Source organism: Lithobates pipiens, unplaced genomic scaffold (assembly GCF_037356315.1).
Source record: "Lithobates pipiens isolate NorthernLeopardFrog02 unplaced genomic scaffold, aLitPip1_a1.2 Scaffold_19, whole genome shotgun sequence".
Classification (NCBI taxonomy): domain Eukaryota; kingdom Metazoa; phylum Chordata; class Amphibia; order Anura; family Ranidae; genus Lithobates; species Lithobates pipiens.
Genome location: NW_027507764.1, coordinates 381,911,041 through 381,934,605, shown reverse-complemented (window position 1 = coordinate 381,934,605; position 23,565 = coordinate 381,911,041). Strand labels below are relative to the sequence as shown.

At 43.6% G+C, this 23,565-nt stretch overlaps 1 protein-coding gene across 1 annotated transcript in view; it reads left to right on the top strand.

The window, feature by feature from the left end:
* The window catches only part of ZNF236 (zinc finger protein 236), a 336,247-nt gene that overhangs the window by 310,156 nt on the left and 2,526 nt on the right, over positions 1-23,565 (top strand). Inside the window, exon 32 of the mRNA XM_077492345.1 lies at positions 21,539-21,715. Within this exon, the coding sequence (XP_077348471.1) occupies positions 21,539-21,715 (177 nt within the window). The remainder of the gene's footprint in view (positions 1-21,538; positions 21,716-23,565) is intronic.

Genomic DNA, 23,565 nt, shown 5'->3' with positions numbered 1-23,565 from the left:
TTGCAGGGCACTTGCAGAGTGGCCTCATTTACTCGAATAGGTCATGCTTGGCAGGTGTTACAGCCACCAACTATGATGGGGTGTATAACTCCCGCTGCGGATGCGACATGTGTACACCCCTGACCACTGTAGCTAAAGGGGGCACAAATGGAGCAGGGGTGATAAAAACACATCTTAACCACTCCCCAAGCTGCAAATGTAAATGAACCCTTATTATTCTGAGCCCACTATAAGGCTGCAGTTTTTGTGTGATTTTAGAAAGTGCACCAAATCTGCAGGATATAATAGAAGTCTATGGCTAAGTGCAGGAAAGCTGCAGGTACACTGTACTGCATCTGCTGTTGGCACCATCTGGAGACCACTAGCCAGGATAAGAGGTAGAATGCAGTTGGTATCACTCCGCATGGGACAGAAGCCAGCACTACAGAGGAGGCATCAGCTTATGCAGCTCTTGCTCCCTACTACAACTACAACTTTACAAGTAATCCCTCTGCATTGCACTGCATTGCATGATGCTCTGGGATGGCAGGTCTTTGTCCTGCTGGAAGGTAAACTTCCATCCCAATCTTCACTCTTTTGCAGACTCTTAACAGTTTTTTTCTAAGATTGCCCTGTATTTGGCCCCATCCATCTTCCCATCAACTCTGACCAGCTTCCCTGTCCCTGCTGAAGAAAAGCATCTCCACCACCATGTTTCATGGTGGGGATGGTGTGGTCAGTGTGATGTGCAGTGTTCGTTTTCCGCTACACATAGCGTTTTGCTTTTAGGCCAAAAAGTAACATTTTGGTCTCATCTGACCAGACCACTTACTACCTACCTATACTTCCACATGTTTACTGTGTCCCCCACATGGCTTTTTACAAACTGAAAATGGGACTTCTTATGGCTTTCTTTCAACAATGGCTTTCTTCTTGCCACTCTTCCATAAAGTCCACATTTGTGGAGTGCACTACTAATAGTTGTCCTGTGGGCAGATTCTTCAACCTAAGCTGTTGATCTCTGCAGCTCCTCCAGAGTAACCATTGGCCTCTTGGCTGCTTCTTTGATTAATGCTTTCCTTGCCCCGCCTGTCAGTTTAGGTGGATAGCCATGTCTTGATAGGTTTGCAGTTGTGCCATACGCTTTCCATTTTCGGATGATGGATCGAACATTGCTCCATGAGATGTTCAAAGCTTGGAATATTTTTTTTAAAACCTAACCCTGCTTTAAACTTCTCCGCAACTTTATCCCTGACCTGTCTGGTGTGTTCCTTGGCCTTCATGATCCTGTTTGTTTACTAAAGTTATCTAACACACCTCTGAGGGCTTCACAGAACAGCTGTATTTATACTGAGATTAAATTACACACATGTGGGCTCTATTTACTAATTAGGTGACTTCTGCAGGCAATTGTTTCCACTAGCTTTTAGTTAGGGGTATCGGAGTACAGGGGGGTGAATACAAATGCACGCCACACTTTTCACATATATTTGTAAAAAATGTTGAAACCATTTATCATCTTCCTTCCACTTCACAATTATGTGCCACTTTGTGTTGGTCTATCATATAAAATCCCAATAAAATAAATGTTATGTTTTTGGTTGTAACATGAGAAACTGTAGACAATTTCAAGGGGTATGAATACTTTTCCAAGGCACTGTAGTAATGTAAATACAGTTAATAGTTATTTTGTTTGAGCAGGACATGTATATAGTGTGTTCCCATTTTTTTTTTTTTGGTTTATGAGCGTTTACTATTTTTTGGTTTGTGAAGAATTTTGAAAGTACATTCACTTTATTCCCTGGACTATGGATCATAGGCTGTGTTTTGGTGGTTTTTGTGGTAGGCGATTTTAGGATTATTATTTTCAGAGCAATTAGGATAAATTTGCTTCTGCATTGAAGAACGTTCACAAATGGTTCTGTTGTGCAGTTGCATTTTGCTGTTCCATAAGAACCTCTAAAAACCTCTGCCTATAATTTCATTGTCGTAATAAATGTGCAAGCTTCATATCCTAACAATTCCTGTGTGCTTTCATCTTCTTAATAAATGTCATTAAGTAGAAAAAAATGTTTACTGCACGCTCAGAAAGGTAGTTTTTTCATGATACATTTTGTGAGATGCAACATATTCTCCCATAATTGCTCCAATTTCCATAGTCTTTATACCAATTTTACTTTGTACATGCAAAGACTTAAGCATATGCAGGCAATAGCTTTCAATAGCCCTAATATTGAGAAGGCAAAGGAGAAAAGTGCCATATTATCAGATAAAATGAGTGTTACTTTAAGATAACGTCAGTATGGTTCAGGAAACCAATTAACATACAATGTCGTAATACTAACTTTGCAACTTTTTTCTTGTGACGTAAAGACCAAGTTGATAATGTCCTTGTTTTTTTGTTACTCCATCTTTTTTTGTTCCCCATTATATTTTTTATTGAAGTTTTGCATCAATATTAACACAAACACAGTCTTTTACATGTCTTCAATTATGTGTCCCTCTATTCCTGAATAAATCTACCACAATCTACACTATCATAGCGAGGCCCACATATACATATCTCCCATAAAGAGAAGAATTCTTGAAACAACTTCTCCTTCATAAACCCAACCTCTAGCCACTTGGGGAAGGAGAAAAGAGAAATAAGGCCAAGAACAATATAATTATCTCTTCTCTCTCCCATCATCTCCGCCTGTGCCCCCACATCCACATTAACTATTTTGGAATGTTTATTACTTACAACAACTCCCTCATCTTCAAGGATACACAGAAAGATTTCCATGGGGATCATACTGTAAGAAAGTCTTGCAATTGTCATTTATCATTGCAGTCAATTCTTCCATTCTCTGAAAATATTGCATTTCCTCTACCCGCTCGATCATTCCCTTGGGGTCAGAAGATCTCTAAAATATTGGTATAACAGCCCTTTGCGACCATCAGACAAACGCATAGGAGTCCCTCCTTGACCTCCCTAGCAGAGCCGGAAGGATAGACAGCAGTGCTACCTGTGGCAACTTCTCTATTCGTTATAAATTCATATACATTGAACATAGTTGTCCAAAAGGGTGTAATTCTTGGACATGTCCACCACATATGGAGTAATGGGTCCAGATCTGTTTGACACCTCCAGCTGATATTTGACTTTTGAAGACATTTTCTGTGCAGCCTAACCAGATATTGATACCATCTAGATATTAGTTTAAAGTTTTGTTTTTTTCTTGTACTTTACTAAGAACATTTTATGTGTCTGCATAAATACTTTTGTACTGTCTTCCTGTGAGATTGTATTCCCCATTCCCATTCCCACTCAGCTATATAGTCTGGTACTCTTGGGGTTGAGGCCAGCAACAGTAAAACATAAATAGTTGGGTGGGAAGGAGCCTGCGTTCCTAAGCATAACTTTTTAAAATGGGTAAAAGGTCTGTGCATTGGTCCCTTCCTTAGTAAGTTCTTATAAATATTGCTAAATTGGAAATACTCCAACCAATATCCTTGTAGTTATTCTGAACCCTCTAGCATTTCCCTTAGTGACTTTAAATTGGTCTCAGGGAAATTGAAAGAATAAGGTCCACTTGAATAGTCCCTGTCTAAACTGTCCTGGTGGAAAATCTGGGTTGCTCAGAATTGGGGTCATTGGTCAAAATAGTTATATTTTTAATTAAATGATCACAAATTTCAAGAAGTGATAATAATCAAAAGGGTAAATTAGTAGTTTTTGAATGTTTTTTAGGGTGTATCCATGACAAAGACAGAGGGGAAGGGGGGGCATATGAACTTCTATTTTGGTTCATTGCTTATCCTTGAAGCAATATATACCATCTATGAGTCTGGCCATAAATAAGTACTGCTTCATGGTATAGTGCTAAATGTGGTAGTCCCAGTCCTCCTTGTTTTTTCTTCCTTCTAAGCATGTCATATTTTAATCTTGGTTTGGGGCTAGCCCAGACATATTTTAAAAGTGTGAAACATACAATTCTGAAGAACTTTTCATGGAGGCTTGTTAATATAGGCTGAAATCTATACAAGATCTTGGAAGAATTTCTTAGACTGTATACTTTCCAAAAGGGGTTATTTGAAGGATATTTGTACTGTTCTGGCATTTTCAGGCCTCAAGAAATGACATAGGCCATCAGTATATCAAGAATGATCAATTTTCAGATATATACTATAGTTTGTGGTATGCATTTTGGCCTAAAGAAGTTTAAAAAAGCAGTGAATAAATGCCCCTGAAAGAAAGCTCTTTGTGCGGGAAAAAAAATTACATGACCACACAATTGTCATTCAAAGTGAGTCAGTCAGTGCGGAAATAGGGGGGTGAACATGTCCAGTATTAGACCCCTTTAACACCAGGGCATTTTGCAGGCGCTATAGCGTTAGAAATAGCGCCTGCAGTCCGCCCTAAAAAAGCTGCACCATTGTCTGTAGTGTGAAAGCCCGTGGGCTTTCACACTACAGCGGTGCATTGGCAGGACGTCAGGGAAAAGTCCTGCCAGCAGCTTCTTTGGAGCGATGAAGGAGCAGTGTGTTTACCGCTCCTCCACCGCTGCTCCCCATTGAAATCAATGGGGCAGCGCTGTAATACCGCCAGCAAAATGCCGCTATTGCGGCATATTGCTGCCGGTTTTAACCCTTTCTCGGCCGCTAGCGGGGGGTAAAACGGCGCTAAAAATAGCAGCGGTTTACCGCCGACGCTATGGTTTACACTCTTTTTGTTCTCATGCTTGCACAGTCCTGTGATCACACTATAATTGGACAAGACAGCTAACAGGCACACAGGTGACTCTATACTATGTGATCACTGTGACCAAAGACCGCAAAATTGTAAATAATGCCTGTGATCACACTTGTCAGTTGACCAGTGCTAATCACAAGCGAAGTACAAAGTGAGATTTACAATGAGATTAGCTCTGTACCTTGTGATCAGTGACAGCAATCAGAAGTGTAAACAGCTGTTGCAATGAGCAGTCAGCTTTCCTCTTCCTGTCATAGACAAAGAACTGTTGGAAGAGGGGAGAGCTGGCTGCTCCTTGTAACTAGTGTTCTAATGTTCACATCACAGTGCCCCTACCTGATTACAGCCAGTACCAGCATTTCCGCTTTGCTGATCACAGCCAAAGACAGCTTTTCCAGTTGCTGATCGCAGCTAGCGCCAGCGTTTCCAGTTTGCTGATCACAGCAGTGTTTGCCTCTTTCCCTTGGGGTTTCTGCTTTGCAAAATGTGGGGATTTTGAGCATGTTTCTACTGTCCTGGCACCTTGGGACCTCTGAAAATAGGATAGGTATTCCATGTAATAGAAATCTAAAATGACAACTCTGCTCCCTACTCTGTTCTACTGTGGTGACACTTTGGGGCCTCCCAAAGTGTAATATGCAGTCAGGAAATCGGATGCATAATCCAATGTTTCTCAACTCCAATCCTCAAGTACCCCCAACAGATCATGTTTTCAGGATTTTCCTCAGAGTAATTACTAAGGCAGTGAAGCTGATTAAATCACCAGTGCAACATAACGGAAGCCTTGAAAACATGATCTGTTGGGGGTACTTGAGGACTGGATTTGAGAAACATTGGCGTAATCAATACTCCTTGAAAGCCTGAAAGTGCTCATTGGATTTTGGGTCTTGGGTATACCCATACTCGGAAGGAGTAGAAAAATTTATTTTGGGGTGCAATTGTAAGTATGCCCATGTTCTATGTGAAAAGTAACTTTAAATGCACATTTGGGGAATCAAAAATCTAATTTAATTTACTTTGCTTTTCAAAGAACTGTGACAAATAAGTAGATCTTCAAAATATGCACTGTGCTTTTTACTAAATACCTTGGGGTGCGTACTTCCAAAAAGGGTCATTCTGAGGGTCTTTGTGTAGTCCTGACATTTTAGGGCATCCAGATGAAATAGGCAGTCAGAACATCAGGATCTTTATATTTCAAATGTATATACCATAGTTTGCAGCTTTTAGTTTTTTGTTTTTGTTTTAATATGTAGAATACATTGTGCTCCAAATTTAGGACGAAAACATTTATTTTATGTTTTTTAACCGGAAGTAAGGGAAAACCTTTTTTCCTGAAAATGTTTTTATAGTTAACAAAATACAAAACTTAGGAGTTATTAACCACCTGAGCTCAGGCCATTTTTTCTGCTTTTCAGCACTGTACGCCTTTAACTGGTAATTCTGATGTCATGCAACGCTATACCCAATGAAGGTAGCGCTTTCTTTTGGTGGTATTTAATGACCACAGTTTTTCTTATTTGTTGCTATAAAAATGAAAAAAAAAATGTACGGTATTTATCGGTGTATAACACGCAATTTTAGGAAGGAAGTTTAAAGCGGAGGTCCACCCTAAAGTGGACCTCCGCTCATCGGAACCCTCCCCCCCCTCCGGCGCCACAATTGGCACCTTTCAGGGGGGTGCAGATACCTGTACAGTACAGGTATTCTGCACCCACTTCCGGGATATCTCTCTGCGGAAAGGGGCGTATATTACGCCCCTTTCCGCAAGTGCCCGCCCCTTTCCGCAAGTGCCCCGCTGCCTGCTGGGAAACACACAGATCGCAGAGGCAGCGGGGACCGTCCTTATTGCGCAGCGCGATTCGCGCATGCGCAGTAGGGAACCGGGAAATGAAGCCGAAAGGCTCCATTTCCTGATTCCCATACCCAAGATGGCGGCGGCAGCACCCGACATACGATCTACAGATCGGCTTCGGGTGCCGACATCGCGGGCGCGCTGGACGGGTAAGTGTCACTATTTTAAAAGTCAGCAGCTGCAGTATTTGTAGCTGCTGGCTTTTAAAAAAAAAAAAAAAACGCGGAGTCCCGGTGGACTCCCGCTTTAAGGAAAAAAACCTTCCTTTTTTAATTAAGAACTTTGAAGCAAAATTAGGGTCACAGCTCATCAATGCACCCTGCTCAGTGCCCATCTGCAGCCTATAAATTGACCAACAATGCAGCATGTTCAGTGCCCATCTGCAGCCTCACCTTTCCCAACATTGCAGCCTTGCCAGTGTTGGATTGTCCCCGTTGTCTTCGAGGGAAGAGGAGGAGCGAGCGCTGCTGAATTACACAGAGTCACAATCTCATGTGTAACCAGTGCTCCGTCACTCACATCCACGCATCCTAGCACTGCTCATGATAGACAGAACAGTGGCCCCATGCGGGGCCAGGAGGCGTGGCTGTGAGTGACGGAGCGCCGGATACACAGGAGATCGCGGCTCTATGTAATTCAGCGGCGCTCACTCCTCTTCTCTCAGATACAGCAGGGACAATCGCATCCACGATTTTTCCCTGATTTTAGGGGGAAAAGGTGCATGTTATACGCAGATAAATACGGTGTTTTCTACTTTTTGTTATAATAAATATCCAATAAAACTAAATTGTTTTCATGAATTTAGGCCAAAATTTATTCTGCTCATTTCTTTGGTATAAAAAATTCCAGAATAAGTGTATATTAATTGGCTTGTGTTAAAGTTATAGCGTCTACAAACTGTGGTATACAGTATATATTTGAAAATGTATCAACCCTGATGTACTGATGTCCTGTCTCATTTATTGAGGCTCTAAAAATGACAAGATTGTACAAATTCCCCCCAAAAGACCCTTTTTTTTAAAGTAGACTGAAGCATTTCGTAAGAGGTATGGCACGTTGCAATTTTTAGGAAAATTAAGAATTTTTTTTTTTCACTTCTTCACTCCCCCTTAATAACCAGGCCAATTTTCAGCTTTCAGTGCTCTCACATTTTGAATGACAATTACTCATTCATACAACACTGTACCCATATGAAATTTTTGTCCTTTTTTCACACAAATAACTTTCTTTTGGTGGTATTTAATCACCGTTGGGTTTTTTTATTTTTTGTGTTATAAAAGAAAAAAGACTGACAATTCTGTAAAAAAAATTAATTTTTCTTTGTTTCTGTTATAAAATTTACCAAATTAGTAATTTTTCTTGATAAATCTTGGCCAAAATTTATACTGCTACATATCTTTGGTAAAAATAAGTACAAATTGGTGTATATTATTTGGTCTTTGTGAAAGTTATAGAGTCCACAAGCTATGGTGCCAATATCTGAAAATTAATCACACCTGAAGTACTGACTGCCTATCATTTCTTGAGACCCTAACATGCCAGAAAGGTACAAATATCCCCCAAATGAACCCTTTTTGGAAAGAAGACATTCCAACATATTTAGCAAGAGGCATGGTGAGTTTTTTGAAGTTGTCATTTTTTCCCACAATTCTTTACAAAATCAAGATTTTTTTTTTCTTTTTCACAAAATTTGTCATATTAGCAAGTTATTTCTCACACACAACATAGGCATACCACAAATTGCACCCCACAACACATTCTGCTATTACTTCCGAGTATGGCAATACCCTCATGTGTGAGACTTTTACACAGTGTGGCCACATACAGAGGCCTAACATGCAGGGAGCACCTTCAGGCATTCTGGAGCACCCAGGCCAATTCTGACATTTCTCTCCCACATGTAAAAATCATAATTTATTTGCTAGAAAATTACATAAAATCCCCAAAAATATTTTTTTTTAGCAAAGACCCTAGAGAATACAATGGCGGTCGTCACATGGTAGTTGCGCAGCAATTTTTCGAATGCTTTTTTTTTTTGGAAAAAAAAAACGTTTGTGCTTTACAAAAAACAAAACAGTAAAGTTAACCCAATGTTTTTGCATAATGTGAAAGATGAAGTTACGCCAAGTAAATAGATACCTAACATGTCACCCTTCAAAATTGCACACGCTTGTGGAATGGCGCCAAACTTAGCTACTTAAAAATCCCCATAGGCGACACTTTAAACATTTTTACGGGTTACTTTTTTTGAGTTACAGAGGAGGTCTAGGGCCAAAATGATTGCTCTCGCTCTAAGATTCGCAGTGATTCCTCACATGTGTGGTTTGAACACCGTTTTCATATGTGGGAGGGACTTATGTATGCGTTCGCTTCTGCATGCGAGCACACAGGGACAGGGGTGCTTTCATTTATTTTTTTTATTGTTCATTTTACTTTATTTATTTTAGTTTGACACTTTTTTCCCAAAAATAATTTTTTTCATCACTTTTATTCCTATTACAAGGAATGTAAACATCCCTTGTAATAGGAATATGGCATGACAGGTCCTCTTTACAGTGAGATATGGGGTCAATAAGACCCCATATCTCACCTCTAGGCTGGAAAGCCTGAAATTAAAAATAAAAACAATCCTGGCTTTGTTTGTAGCTGTGAATCGGTAGAAGCATCGGTTGGAGGCGGGAGGGTGGGGACATCCCCTCTCTCCTCAGTAAGAACGATCAAGCAGTGGAACAGCCATTATGATTGTTCTTATTGAGTAGGGAATCACCGGCTGAAAAAGCTGATGTCTGAATGATGCCTGTAGCTGCAGGCATCATTCAGATATCCCTGCACAAAGTCAAGGACATCGTATGGCAGCCGGCAGGTGGGAAGTGGGTAAAACACTTTTTTTTTTTTAACACAAAGTTGTCCATTTATACAATATTTCTAACACATAGCATGTACATACCAAAAATTATAGCCCAAAATAGATTTTACTACTCCTCCTGAGTACGGCGATACCATATGTGTAGGATGTCCACAGCCTGGCCACATACAGAGGCCGAGTATAGCTGGGTATCACTGGGTATTGCAGAGCATGGCTGGGTATTGCAGAGCATGGCTGGGTATTGCAGAGCATGGCAGGGTATTGCAGAGTATGGCTGAGCTTGGAGGAATGGCTGAGCATGGATGGATGGATGGCTGCATGTGACTGCAATTGTCACAGAGCAGCGCTGTGGGCACTACAGATCCAGCCCACAACGCTGCTGCCATCTTATCTCTCCCCCTCTCCTCTCACAATGTACCGATCGGTACACAGAGGAGAGAGGAACCAGCGTCATGACATGATTCTGGTTTGTTTACAAGGGAAATGCTCTGTCATTTGACAGAGCAATCACGTGGTAAATGGCCACGATCAGCAGCCATTTACCGTGACCAAGTCACGGATGTTCTCAGGTGCGTGCCCCAGGGAGGACGTCATAGTACGCCCTCCCAGGGTTAAGCAACCACCCTGTAGCCATCTTCCTGCTATGGGCCGGTTGCTATGTGGTTAATATACTGTCACTAGTGCAGTACAGCGTCATCATATGACTGGTGGGTCTGTGATCATATTGCTGCCTGTTTTATGGGTTCAATGATGAGTTGAATAAAGGTTTATTGTGGTTTGTTACTTTAATGTGTGTTCAATTTTGTGGAAAATACACTGAAAATCACATTAAAATATGTTTTTTTTTTTTACTGAACTGCATTTTTTAACAGCTCCCTGACCCGCTTCTGTAGATAAATGGCTGGGCAGGAGCTTCCTACATTCTGGGGATGGTATTAAAACCTCCTGATTTGCATCTCATGCATGTGCATGCCCTGTGATCGCTGTGTCCATCAGACACAGCGATCACAGACTAGGAGTACAAAGCCAATGAAATCAGCCCTGTACCATGTGATTACAGTGACCAATCACAATCACACATGTAAGCATAGGTTGCATGCCTGCAATCTTTGAGTCATTGCTTACTATAATCAAACAGACTGCTTACTACACTGTACTTCTCTGTCATGCCAGTGCAGCATCAATTGTTTCTGATTAATAGTTCCAGCAGTAAAATGTCATAATAGTATTTAAATTCTAAGAAAAATAAGAGTCCTAATGTGCAGCCAATCATAGTGTCACCAGAGCAGCATAGCTAAAAACAGCATTCCTGGTGGCTGCCACACCTGACCAGTGCAACCAGCAAACGTTTTTTTCCAGTTTTTCAGCCCAGTGTCTCCAGGCCAGTGTATGCCAAGCAATAGTGTTCCTAATTGCTACCACCCAAGTCCCTGGTTCACTAGACCAGTGTCATCCAGCAAAATTATTCCTGATTGTTGCCATAATAGTCCCCTGATCACCACCACCATACCAGTCTCAGTGCCACTAGGCCAGTGTAAGCCATCAACAGTGTTCCTGATTTCTGCCACACCAGTGACAATTTCACCAGATCAGTGCACCCAGCAACGATGTTCCCGATCGATTGCCACACCAGCCCCTGTCTCACCAGAGCCAGTGCAACCATCAACAGTGTTTACATCAGTACAATGTTACCAGAGCCAGTGGAGACAACAGGGTTCCTGATTACTGCCATACCAGTGCAGTGCTGCCTCTGCCTCCCACCTGTACTTACCTCTGCTTGTTTGGCCACATTTCTGCCTGCTGTCTGGACCAATCCTTATCCATTTAGCTGACCATTCTCTACCTGCTGTCTGAACTGATCCATCTGCAACTAGTTCCTGTCATCCCCTGCGAACAACTGCACTCCTAGAACCACAGGAACTCTTTTGTTCTTCCTTTCCTATTGTACCCCCTGACCAGTAACCATGTAATTCCTGGGAGTACCCATTTACCAGTAGATTAGGCTTGCTAGGCTTATAGGAATGGGGACTACTGTAGGTGACACTACACTCATTGTTCACAGTTTTTTATGCAATTGGCTGATTTTTGTAATGCATAAAGTACAATGTCCAGTACTTAATCAGTCCAAACATTGAAAAAAATCTCACATGTGCTATTCCCATACTTAGAAGAGATAGCAGAATGTGTTTTTGGGGTGAAATTCTAAGTATGCCAATGCTGTGTGGAAAAAATATCTTATTAAATTGACAACTTTGTATACAAAAAATGTATTTTCATTTTCTCTCTGCATGTTACAAAAATTTGTGGCAAAAAAAATCTTTAAAAGACACACCATGCTGCTTAAAAATGTACTTTGGGGTGTTTATTTCCTAAAATGTGTTTTTTTTTTTTTGAGTGCTTCCATAAATGTGATAATCAGGAAATTAAATGTGTAATTTATGCATTTAGAACGCTTTTAGGTCTTGGATTGTGGGCGTCCCTATGTGGCTAGGCTATGAAATAGTCTCACACGTGTAGCAAAATGTATTTTGAGGCAAAATTCTAAGTATGCCTATGCTGTATATTAGAAATATAATTTTAATTGACAATTTTGTGTAAATAGAAAATACCTTGGGATGTTTGCTTTCCAAAATTGGGTCATTTTGTGGGTGTTTTACTTGTCCTGTCACTTCAGGGACTCAAGAAATACGATAGGTAGTCAGGAAATAAGATGTCTAATTTTTGCTCTTTGAAAGCTCAAAGGTGTTCCTTGGATTTTGGGCCCCTCTCTGCATCTAGTGAAAAAGTAATTTCTCTTTTGTTCATTGACGGACATAGCATCTTCATCTTGACCTTAGGGTTATATTTCCACATTCAGGAGAGGACTAGGCAGAACATGTAAAAACAGCAAGGGGACGGTCCTACTGGCTATAACCCCTCACACTGCATCCAGCAGCTCAGTTTTTTTCTGCCTAGTGTAGGAGAAGGACCTGGCTCCCGATGGGGACCTTTGGTCCTGGGAATATTTTCTGCATTTTTGATTCCTGTGATTTACAATCAACACCCAGGCTGGATGACAGGCTAGATAATATAGATCCTGGTAGTCTCCCCAGCCTGGCCATTGAGCGTGAGCAGACCATAGCTACGCGCTGGGTTGGCCGCGATATTCCCCGTCTGATTCAGGGGCGGCCGGTGAGCTATATACTCCGGGGCACACATATGACCAGGCTACTGCTGTCTGTGTCACAGTGTGCTGTGGCCGACAGCCACCCCGTACAGCTCGGGTGTTGGGTCTGTCCACGGAATGCGTCCAGCAGTCCCTGCAGGAGGGGTAAGTATGGTTCCACCTGTCTCGGCAGGATGGAGCATCTGGGCATTCCCTGGGGGGTCAACTAGGGGGTCTCTCACTCTCCCTTTTTTTTCTCCTTGTCTCTTTCCCTCCTCCCCATGCTATGGGCTGCTGTGTGACTGGGCATATGGGGGTGCGGTGCACTCACCTGGCCAGGGGCACTCTGGGGAGCTTTCAGTTCTGGCAGGGGGCTGAGCTGGGTGTTGGGGGTCCGCTCATCCTCTTCGCCGTTTCTTGGGCCATGGTGGGGTGTCTTGGTGTGTACGCCATGTGGGGAGGCCGCCGTGCAGGCCGCGGCCATTTTTCTGTAGCCACAGCCAGTTTTTTCCCTTTCGCCCATTTTCTGGAAGTCCGGCAGCCATTTTTCCCGGGCCCTCATACTTTTTTGCTGAGGCGTCCGGCAGCCATTTTCTAGTAGCCTCAGCTTGTTTTGCCTCTAGCGCTGGGTGACTGTTTCTTTCTAGAATGGCGTGCTTATACACAACACCTCATGGCTGACACAGGAAAGCGGACAGCGGCAGCACAGCTCAGTACCTGGGTCAGGGTGGTGAGTCTGTCACCTCAGTCCATGGAAGCTAGGAGAGTGGGCATTTTTGTGACTTGACTTAGGCCCCTAAGTGGTGACAGGTGAGTGTGGGTCAGCATGGTCTCAGAAGCTGTCGCTTCTTCCCCAGACATCCCTGTTATGGCAACCAGTTCCCCTGCACCTGCGGTGCCTATGGTCCTGGAATCCTTTGTTGCCAGGGTGAAAGCGGCGTGCGGGCGCAAGGGGGGTAAAAAAAAGTCCCCTCCCCACCATCTTCTAGGGAAAGCCGGCCAGTGACAGACAGCCCCTGTTCTGACATTTCAGGGGATGCAGACCAGGACTGTTCAGACAGCGAAAATGACTCCGTGTCCAGGTCAGCGCAGGAAAAAGCACTTGTAGGAACACTTATCACAGCGATGCAGGATACCCTAAAGATGGAGGATATGGCGGGGGCCTCTACAGAGGTGTCGGTCCCTTTCGGGTCCAACAAGCCGACCCACATGGCTAAGGTGTTTCCTTACCTAACTTATTTTTTTTTTAAGTTTATTTACAAGGAGTGGGGAAGCCCGCAGCGGGTCTTTTCAGTCCCAAGACACATGACGGTGCGTTACCCCTTTGAGGAGAGTTTCCTGAAGAAATGGCCAGCTCCAATTGTTGACCCCCCCCTCCGGTATCCAGGTTAAATAAGGTAACCACGATTCCGGTGGAAGGGACCCCTGCTTTCAAGGACCCTGCCGTCAGGAGGGCCGAGGCAGTTGCCCAGTCCATGTTTACGGTGGTGGGGTCAGCATTGCGGCTAGTGTTAGCCATTGCCCTGGTGTCCCAGATGCTTACTGAATGGGCTAAATTGTTGCACCGTGAGTTGGAGAAGTAACAGGCTTTCCTAGTCTGCGTGGAGCTGGCGGACCAGTTGGTGCAGGGCCTTAAGTATATCTGTAAGCGGCCTGATTTGGCTAAAATGCTGGTCTGCGGACCACGCATCTAAGAAAGCACTGGCCAATTTGCCAGTTGCCGCATGAAGGTTTGCCCCCGCCCGACTCTCGGGTGGGGGGGTCGCCTTCGGGAGTTTGCAGCTCGGTGGACCTCCCTACTTTCTGACCAGTGGGTCTGTGAACTGGTTTCATCAGGATACAAGATAGTTTCTTGTCCGCCAAACAGATTTTTTTCCCTCCAACCTTCGTCTTCTTACGGCTCGTTGGGAAGCCCTGTTCGGGGTGGTACAGGACCTGCTGCTGCATGGGGTGATAGTGCATGTGCCGACACCGGAAGGTTTCAGGCATTCTACTCCAATCTGTTTGAAGTCCCAAAGAAGGTAGGGGTCCATCTGTCCTGGATCTCAAGGCCCTCAACAGCTTTGTGAAAGTTCAAAAGTTCAGGATAGAATCAGTTCGCTCCATGGTCACTGCACTCCATCAGGGGGATTTCCTGACATCCCTGGACATCAAGGACACGTACTTGCATGTCCCCATATGCGTCGGGCATTAGAGGTTTCTGTGATTTGCGGTCGGGGATGAGCACTACCAATTTGTAGCTCTCCCGTTTGGCCTGGCGTCGGCACCAAGGGTCTTCACCAAGGTGCTAGCCCCAATTCTGGCTTTGCTAAGGCATCAAGGGATCGCAATCGTGGGTTACCTGGATGACCTCCTTCTGAGAGCAGCTTCCGCCTCAGAATTAAGGGAGGATTGGCAATCACCATGCAAACTCCTCGGGAGTTTGGTTGGGTACTGAACCTCCAGAAGTCGGTATTGGTGCCGACTCAACTCCTGGAGTACCTGGGCTTGCTTCTGGACTCCTCAGAGGCGAAGGTTTTCCTCCCTTCGGACAAGATGCAGACTCTTCAAGCTGCGATGAAGTTGTTGGTGTCTCGTAGGTGGTTGTCGCTGTGTTTTTGCATGCAAATCCTGGATCTCATGGTAGCCACTTTCGAGGCGGTACCATATGCTCAATTCTACACTTGAGTCTTGCAAAAGGAGATCCTATCCAAATGGGACAAATCTCCGTTATCTCAGGATTGTCAAATTCGGGTGAGCCAGCTAGTCAGGGATTCCCTGCTCTGGTGGATGAGGTCTCATGCTCTTCGGTCCGGGAAGTCGTTCCTTCCTCTTCATTGGACAGTGATCACAAGGGTCGCTGGATGCAGGAAGAATCCCGCCTGCTAATCAATCTGCTGGAACTTTGGGTGATCGGGCGGTGCCTCTCCACATGGTCACAGAGGCTGCAGGGGCGTCCAGTCAGGATCCAGTCGGACAACGCTACAGCGGGTGGCGTATGTCAACCATCAAGGAGGAACAAGGAGCTTGGCTGCAGCCCTGGAGGTCGCTTGCATCCTGCGGTGGGCAGAGCGGCGCGTGCCGGCTCTGTCGGCAGTGCACACTCCGGGCGTAGAAAACGGGCAAGCGGACAACTTGAGTCGTCAGATCTGGACCAAGGGGAATGGTCGCTACATCCTCATGTATTTTGGCTCCTTTGCCTAAGGTGGGGCACGCCAGATGTGGATCTCCTGGCTTCTCGACTCAATCGGAAGGTACAGAGGTTTGTGGCCAGATCAAAAGATCCCTGGGAGGACGCGGCAGACGTGATGGTGGCTCCATGGGGGCATTATCAGCTGATTTATACCTTCCCCTACTAAAACTTCTACCACGTCTGCTTTGCAGAGTGGAAGCCGAGGGAATTCAGGTGCTTATTTAATAGTTTCTTGAAACTATCAATGCCCCTCGCTGAGACCACCGCCTGTGGAAGGGAATTCCACATTCTTGCCGCTCTTACAGTAAAGAACCCTCTACGTAGTTTAAGGTTAAACCTCTTTTCTTCTAATTTTAATGAGTGGCCACAAATCTTGTCAAACTCCCTCTCCTATCCCACTCCTATCCCCATTGTGGCGTCACCAGTATGGTATTTATATATTGAAATCATATCCCCTCTCAAGTGTCTCTTCTCCAGAGAGAATAAGTTCGGTGCAACCTTTCCTCATAACTAATATCCTCCAGACACTTTATCAGCTTTGTTGCCCTTCTTTGTACTCTCTCCATTTCCAGTACGTCCTTCCTGAGGACTGGTGCCCAGAACTGGACAGCATATTCCAGGTGCGGCCGGACCAGGGTCTTGTAGAGCGGGAGAATTATTGTTTTGGAGTTGATCCCTTTTTAATGCATGCCAATATTCTGTTTGCTTTGTTAGCAGCTTGGCATTGCATGCCATTGCTGTGCCCATCATCTACTAGGACCCCTAGGTCCTTTTCCATCCTAGATTCTCCCAGAGGTTCTCCCCCCAGTGTATAGATTGCATTCCTATTTTTGCCATCCAAATGCATTATTTTAAATTTTTCTACATTGAATCTCATTTGCCATGTAGTTGCCCACCCCATTAATTTGTGCAGATATATTTTTGCAAGGTTTCCACATCCTGCAGAGAAGGTATTGCCCTGCTTAGCTTAGTATTGTCCGCAAATACAGAGATTGAATTGTTTACCCCATCCTCCAGGTTGTTTATGAACAAATTAAATAGGATTGGACCCAGCACAGAACCCTGGGGGACCCCACTACCCACCCCTGACCATTCTAAGTTCTCCCCATTTATCACCAACTTCTGAACTCACCCTTTTAGACAGTTTTCAATCCATGTACTCACCCTATGGTCCATGCCAACGGACCTTATTTCGTACAGTAAACATTTATGGGGAACTGTGTCAAATGCTTTTGCAAAATCCAGATACACCACGTCTACGAGCCTTCCTTCATCTAGTTGGCAACTCACCTCCTCATAGAAGGTTTGTAGATTGTTTTGGCAAGAACGATTCTTCATGAATCCATGCTGATTACTGCTAATGATACCGTTCTCATTACTAAAATCTTGTATATGGTCCCTTATCATCCCCTCCAAGAGTTTACATACTATTGATGTTAGGCTAACTGGTCTGTAATTCCCAGGGATGCATTTTGCGCCCTTTTTAAATATTGGTGCTACATTGGCTTTTCTCCAATTCACTGGTACCATTCCAGTCAGTAGACTGTCAGTAAAAATTAGGAACAATGGTCTGGCAATTACTTGACTGAGTTCTCTCAGTACCCTCAGGTGCAAGCCATCTGCTCCTGGTGACTTGTTAATGTTAAGTTTCCCAAGTATAATTTTTATTCTACCCACTGTTAACCATGGAGGTGCTTCCTGTGATGTGTCTTGAGGATGAACACTGCAGTTTTGGTTACTGAAGCCCCCCAATTCCCTTGTGAAGACTGAGGAGAAGAATAAATTCAATACCTTTGCCATCTCCCCATCCTTTGTAACCAGATGCCCTTCCTCATTCTTTATGGGGTCAATATGGTCTGTCCTTCCTTTTTTACTATTTACATACTTAAATAATTTCTTGGGATTTTTTTTTGCTCTGTGTCTTTCATGTTCTATCTTAGCTGTCCTTATTGCACCCTTACATTTCTTGTTGCATTCTTTATAAAGTCTGAATGCTGATGATCCCTCAACCTTGAATTTGTTGAAGGCCTTCTCTTTTGATTTTATATGCATTTTTACATTGGAGTGAAGCCATTCAGGAATTTGTTCGCTCTTTTAAATTTATTACCCAATGGGATGCATTGGCTAATGCTCTTATTTAATATGCTATTAGAGAAAAACCATTCTCCTCCGCGTTCTTTATTCCTAAGATTTTATCCCAATTTATGCCTTCTAGTAAGGTTTGTAGTTTAGGGAAGTTGACTCTTTTGAAATTCAGTGTCTTCCCCTTATGTTTCCTATTTGTGTGATTTATACAGAAGCCAATTGACCTATGGTCGCTGTTCCCTAAATTGCCCCGTATTTCCACATCCGTGATCAGGTCTGTATTGTTGGTAATAGAGTAGTAGATCCAGTAGCGCTTTATTTCTAGTTGATGCGTCTACAATCTGACCCATAAAATTGTCCTGCAAGACATTTAGGAACTGGTGAGCCTTAGATGAATGCGCAGTTCCCTCTGCCCAGTCTATATCTGGATAATTAAAATCCCCCATTATGATAACACTTTGCATCCTTGCTGCTAATCCAAATTGTGATAGCAGATCAGTCTCCCCTTCCTCCCTCAGGTTAGGGGACCTATAGCTTACTCCCAGTATTATTTTCCCCTTAGCTTCATCCCTTTGGGGCTCTACCCATAAGGATTCCACCTCCTCCCAAGCTCCCTTAGTGATGTCATCTCTCACATTCACTTGTACATTATTCTTGATATATAGGCATACTCCTCCCCCTTTTTTACTCTCTCTATCCTTGCAATAAAGGGTACACCCTTGAATGTTTGCCAGCCAATCATGAGAGCTGTTGAGCCAGGTCTCTGAAATTCCCACAAAATCCAAATCCTCCTCGTACAATAGTATCTCTAGTTTACCCATCTTGTCCACCAGGTGAACATGCCATGTAGTTTAGACCAGTCACATATTATCCTCTTATTGGGTGTTCCGAGATTGCAGCTAGGACTTGCTACTATATTTACCTTGGGTTTATGTGCTTTGGTCAACCTACCACTAATGCCCCCAATACTACCCTCTGGAATATGTTCCGCACTGACTATCTCTACCTCTGCACCCTCCCCCTATCGCCTAATTTAAAAACCCCTCTAACTTTTTGGCCATCTTCATTCCCAGCTGATCTGCACCCTCCTCATTTAGGTGCAGTCCATCCCTTCTATAGTACCGGTTATTGACTGGGAATTTAGCCCAGTCCTCCAGGAACCCAAACCCCTCTTTACTATACCAGCCCTTCAGCCACTTGTTTACTTCCCTAATCTCCCTCTGCCTTTCTGGTGTGTCTCGATGTAAGTCCCTAAAATCATTCTTTAGGACACTCCATCTGCCTCTTGACTTTGTCATTGGTGCCAGCGTGCACCGTAAAAGCTGGGTCTTCCCCAGCCCCTCCCAGTAATCTGTCCACCAGATCCGTGATGTGCCGAACCCGAGCGCTGGTAGACAACATACTATTTGACGCTTCAGGTCTTTGTTACAGATTGGCCTCTCTGTCCTTCTAAGAATTGTGTCCCCTACCACCAGAATCTGTATTTCCTTTCCCTTCACTCCCCTCACTCTCACTGGAGGAGTTCTTCCCCCGGCAGCTAGGAGAGTCCCTCAGCTCCACCAGTGCTGGTTCCTGAGTGGGATCACCAATGTCACTTAATGGAGCGTACTTATTGGGATGCTCCAGCCCTGGATTGGCCTCCCTGGCACTTGCCTCTCTACCCTTCCTCACGGTCACCCATCTAATCTTTGCTAGTGCCTGCACCTTTTTGTCTCCACCCACCTCTGTGATGGCCCCTGCCGGCACCTACCATGTGCATTCCTGGCTCACATTTAGTATGGAGGGACTTTTCAGTGCCGACAGTTGCTTCCCCAGATCCAGAACCTGGGCTTACAGGGAATCAATGTGCTTACATTTTGCAGAGCAGTATTCACCCTCGATCAGATGATCAAGGAACACACACATACCGCAAAATGTACAACAAGTCGCCTCTCCACACCCACCGGGCATCGTACCTATTACATTTAATGAGGATTGGAGATTATACCCTGTCCAAATTATCTAACAACTAACTTACTGACACTAATAAGACAATACACAGGTACTCGCAGACCTACGTGCACCCTCACACACTCACAGACCTACGTGCACCCTCACAGACCTACGTGCACCCTCACAGACCTACGTGCACCCTCACAGACCTACGTGCACCCTCACAGACCTACGTGCACCCGCACAGACCTACGTGCACTCGCAGACCTACGTGCAGGCGGTGCTGCGCCTGCAGCCTTCATTTCTTCCAAAGATGGTTTCGGCCTTTCAGCTAAATGAGGGCATTGTGCTTCCGTCCTCATGTCCTTGGCCGTCGCACCCCAAAGAGGTTGCTTTGCATTCCTTGAACGTGGTCTGGGCTCTGTGAGTGTTTCTGTCTGCTACGGCTCCTTTTTGGCGGTCAGACTCGCTGTTTGTATCAGTGGCTGGTCCAAAGAAGGGCCTGGCGGCCTAGTCAGCCACCATTTTTCGGTGGATCAAATAGATCGTGGTTCAGGCTTATGCCTTAAGGGGGCAGGCGCCCCCCCTTTCCTGTCATGGCGCATTACACCAGGGCAATCTGTGCCGCCTGGGCTTTCCGACATCAAGTGTCCATTTCCCAGGTGTGTAAGGTGGCGACCAGGTCGTCTGTTCACACTTTCACTTTAGATGCTTGCTTTGGCCGCAAGGTTTTGCAGGCGGTTGTTTAAGGTTGCAACTCCTCTGTTGAGGAGCTCTGGTTGTTATGGGTGGAGTTATTTTCTTGCTGTTCCCACCCCTCGTTTTTTGACACTGCTTGGGGACATCCCTAAGGTCAAGATGAAGATGCTGTGTCTGTCAAAAAAGGAAAAAAAATTGGATTTTTGTACTCACCGTAAAATCCTTTTCTCTGAAGTTCATTGACGGATATAGCACCCACCCCTCCTATGTATGTTTGTACTGCTTTTTGACTAACTGAGCTGCTGAATGCAGTGTGAGGGGGTTATAGCCAGTAGGACCGCCCCCTGGGCAGTCTTGCTGTTTTTACATGTTCTGCCTAGTCCTCTCCTGAAGGCGGCAATATAACACTAAGGTCAAGATGAAGATGCTGTTTCCATCAATGAACTTCAGAGAAAAGGATTTTACGGTGAGTACAAAAATCCTATTATCCCCATACTCTGAGGGGTAGCAGAATGTGTTTTGAGGTGTAATTGTAAGTATGCCTATGCTGTGTTTAAGAAATAACTTAAAATTACACATTTGTGATAAGAAGGGAAGTTTGAGGCTTATTTTATTTTAAAAACAAACCTACGTACTCACCTAGGTGGATGCAGCATCTGTCCCTTAATGTCTCTAAGACCAAGAACCAAGCGATCACAGACCGCTGATCACATGGTTCATTGATCAGAGAGCCAGCAACTGTCAGTCACTGTCTCTCTGCTATGCCCTTTCAGTGCTCACTGGAGCACTGGGCTATGCATGGGATGGGAGTGGCTGTCTCACCGCTCACCACAGCATGCTGACAGGATGAGCCAGCTGCTGGTCCAGGCATCTGGGGGGTCCTGACATTAAAGTCAGGAACTCTCCAGAGTCTGGACCAGCTGTGTAACGTTAGTGCACTTTCGCCTGCTGTTGGCTGAATATGGGTCACAGGAGTCAAATTCTTATGCATGTGAGCATTTAGCCTAAAACTGTCTCCTGCAATATTCAAGCACATATTTTTACAGCTATGCAATGACTATCTCTGTTCACAGGTGAACGACCATTTCAGTGCACACTGTGCGAGAAAGCTTTTAACCAGAAGAGTGCACTACAAGTGCATATGAAAAAACACACTGGAGAAAAACCATACAAATGTGATTACTGTTCAATGACCTTTTCCCAAAAATGCAATATGAAGCTGCATATGAAGCGAACCCATTCTTACCCTGGTAGGTTTTATTGATGTCCTACTGTATGCTGTCTATGCAGAGTAAACTTTTCAGTCTTCACTGATGGCAAAAATGAAAGCACATAGGGATATAGATATTATTATTATCATTATGAATTATCAAACCCAGATGGTTTATTTATCAACAAATCAGATTCAAAACTGGTAATTGTGAGTCTGCAGAGTTATTATTACTTTGATTAACAAGACTCACTATTGTGAGATGTAATTGTGAAAGACAGTACTGTTGGATATTTATATTAGTATAGTAATTTCAAGTGTGTTTAAATGCATGTATTCCTTAATGAAAGCCCAGGGAAATCCTGAACTGCAAGACAATAATCCCTGAAATCATTCTGCATTTTACTATGAAGTATGACACTTGGATACAGTAGCCATAATATTTATATTTTGCAACCCTCATGCTTTATTCACTGTCTTAGTGAGAAAGTGATGAGAGCCATGAGGATGGGGCAGGTCTTCAAGACGAATATATGAAAAGTGGGGTTTTATTTGCACAGCAAAAAGTTTTCCCTTATCAAACGCAACTAATTTGATTGCTATGGCCAACAATTTCATTTTTGCTGCAGTTTAAAAAAACAAGCCAGTTTGTCTGCACATAAAGGGCCTCACTGAGTTTCAATTTTGCTGTTGCTTCATTATGCTAACAACCTTCCTGAAAAAGGTCTGTTTGTCCATTTGTTAGTGTCCGTTAATATTAAGCCCCATACACACTATCAGATTTTCTGCAGATTTTTTCCTTCAGATTTACCAAAACCATGTAGTGCAAGGGCCTGTCTGATTGCATACAAATTGAAACTCCTAAGGTTTGACCTCATATATATCGCTTTGGTAAATATAAAGGAAAAAATCAGCAGAAAATCTGTATGGGGCTTTAGTCTCATAATGTGTACAGTATGTCATGAATGGGTCTGTCTTTATATTTGCTGTGCAAATGTATCAGCAATCCCATAAAAGTCATAAATAATACCCTTGAAATTGTTTTAATATTTCCAAAACTTGCTTTCTGATATTCACAAGCAACTCTAGCATGCATTTGGTGAATCATATTTGTTCCAATGTTATCAAACTGGACATAATTAGAATGTGTTAACCGGGGTTGACAAATTTGCTTGGAATCTAGGAGCCAGCTAAAAAAGTTAGGAGCCAGGTCTGTGACGGCGATCTGGACCTGTCCCTGGTCTGACATGGAGACGAGTGAGGGGAAGATAGCCCCCCACCTGTCTCCAAGTCATTGCCCATAGCTCTTAGAGGGACTTTTTATTTATTTTATTTTTTTCAAATGACAATTTTTTTTAAAATTGCATTTTAGTGTAAATATGAGATGTGAGGACTCTCTGACCCCACATCTCATATATAAGAGGACCCGTCATGCTTTTTTCTATTACAAGGGATTTTTACATTCCTTGTAATAGGAATAAAAGTGACACACGTTGTTTTTTTAAAAGAACAGTGAAAAAAATAAAAATAAAAGTTAAAATAAGAAGAAAAAAAATATTTAAACGCGCCCTGTCCCGCCAAGTTTGCGTGCAGAAGCGAACGCATATGAAAGCAGTTTTCAAACCACACGTGTGAGGTATCGCTGCGATCGGAAGAGTGAGAGCAATAATTCTCGCCCCAGACCTCCTCTGCAACTTAAAATGTTCAACCTGTAGAATTGTAAAAGTTTGTCGCCATTCCATGAGCGGGCGCAATTTTTAAGCATGGCATGTTGGGTATCGATTTACTCGGCGTAACATTATCTTTCACAATATTAAAAAAAATTGGGCTAAGTTTACTGTTGTCTTTTTTTATTATTAAATAAATTATTTTTCCCCAAAAAAGTGCGCT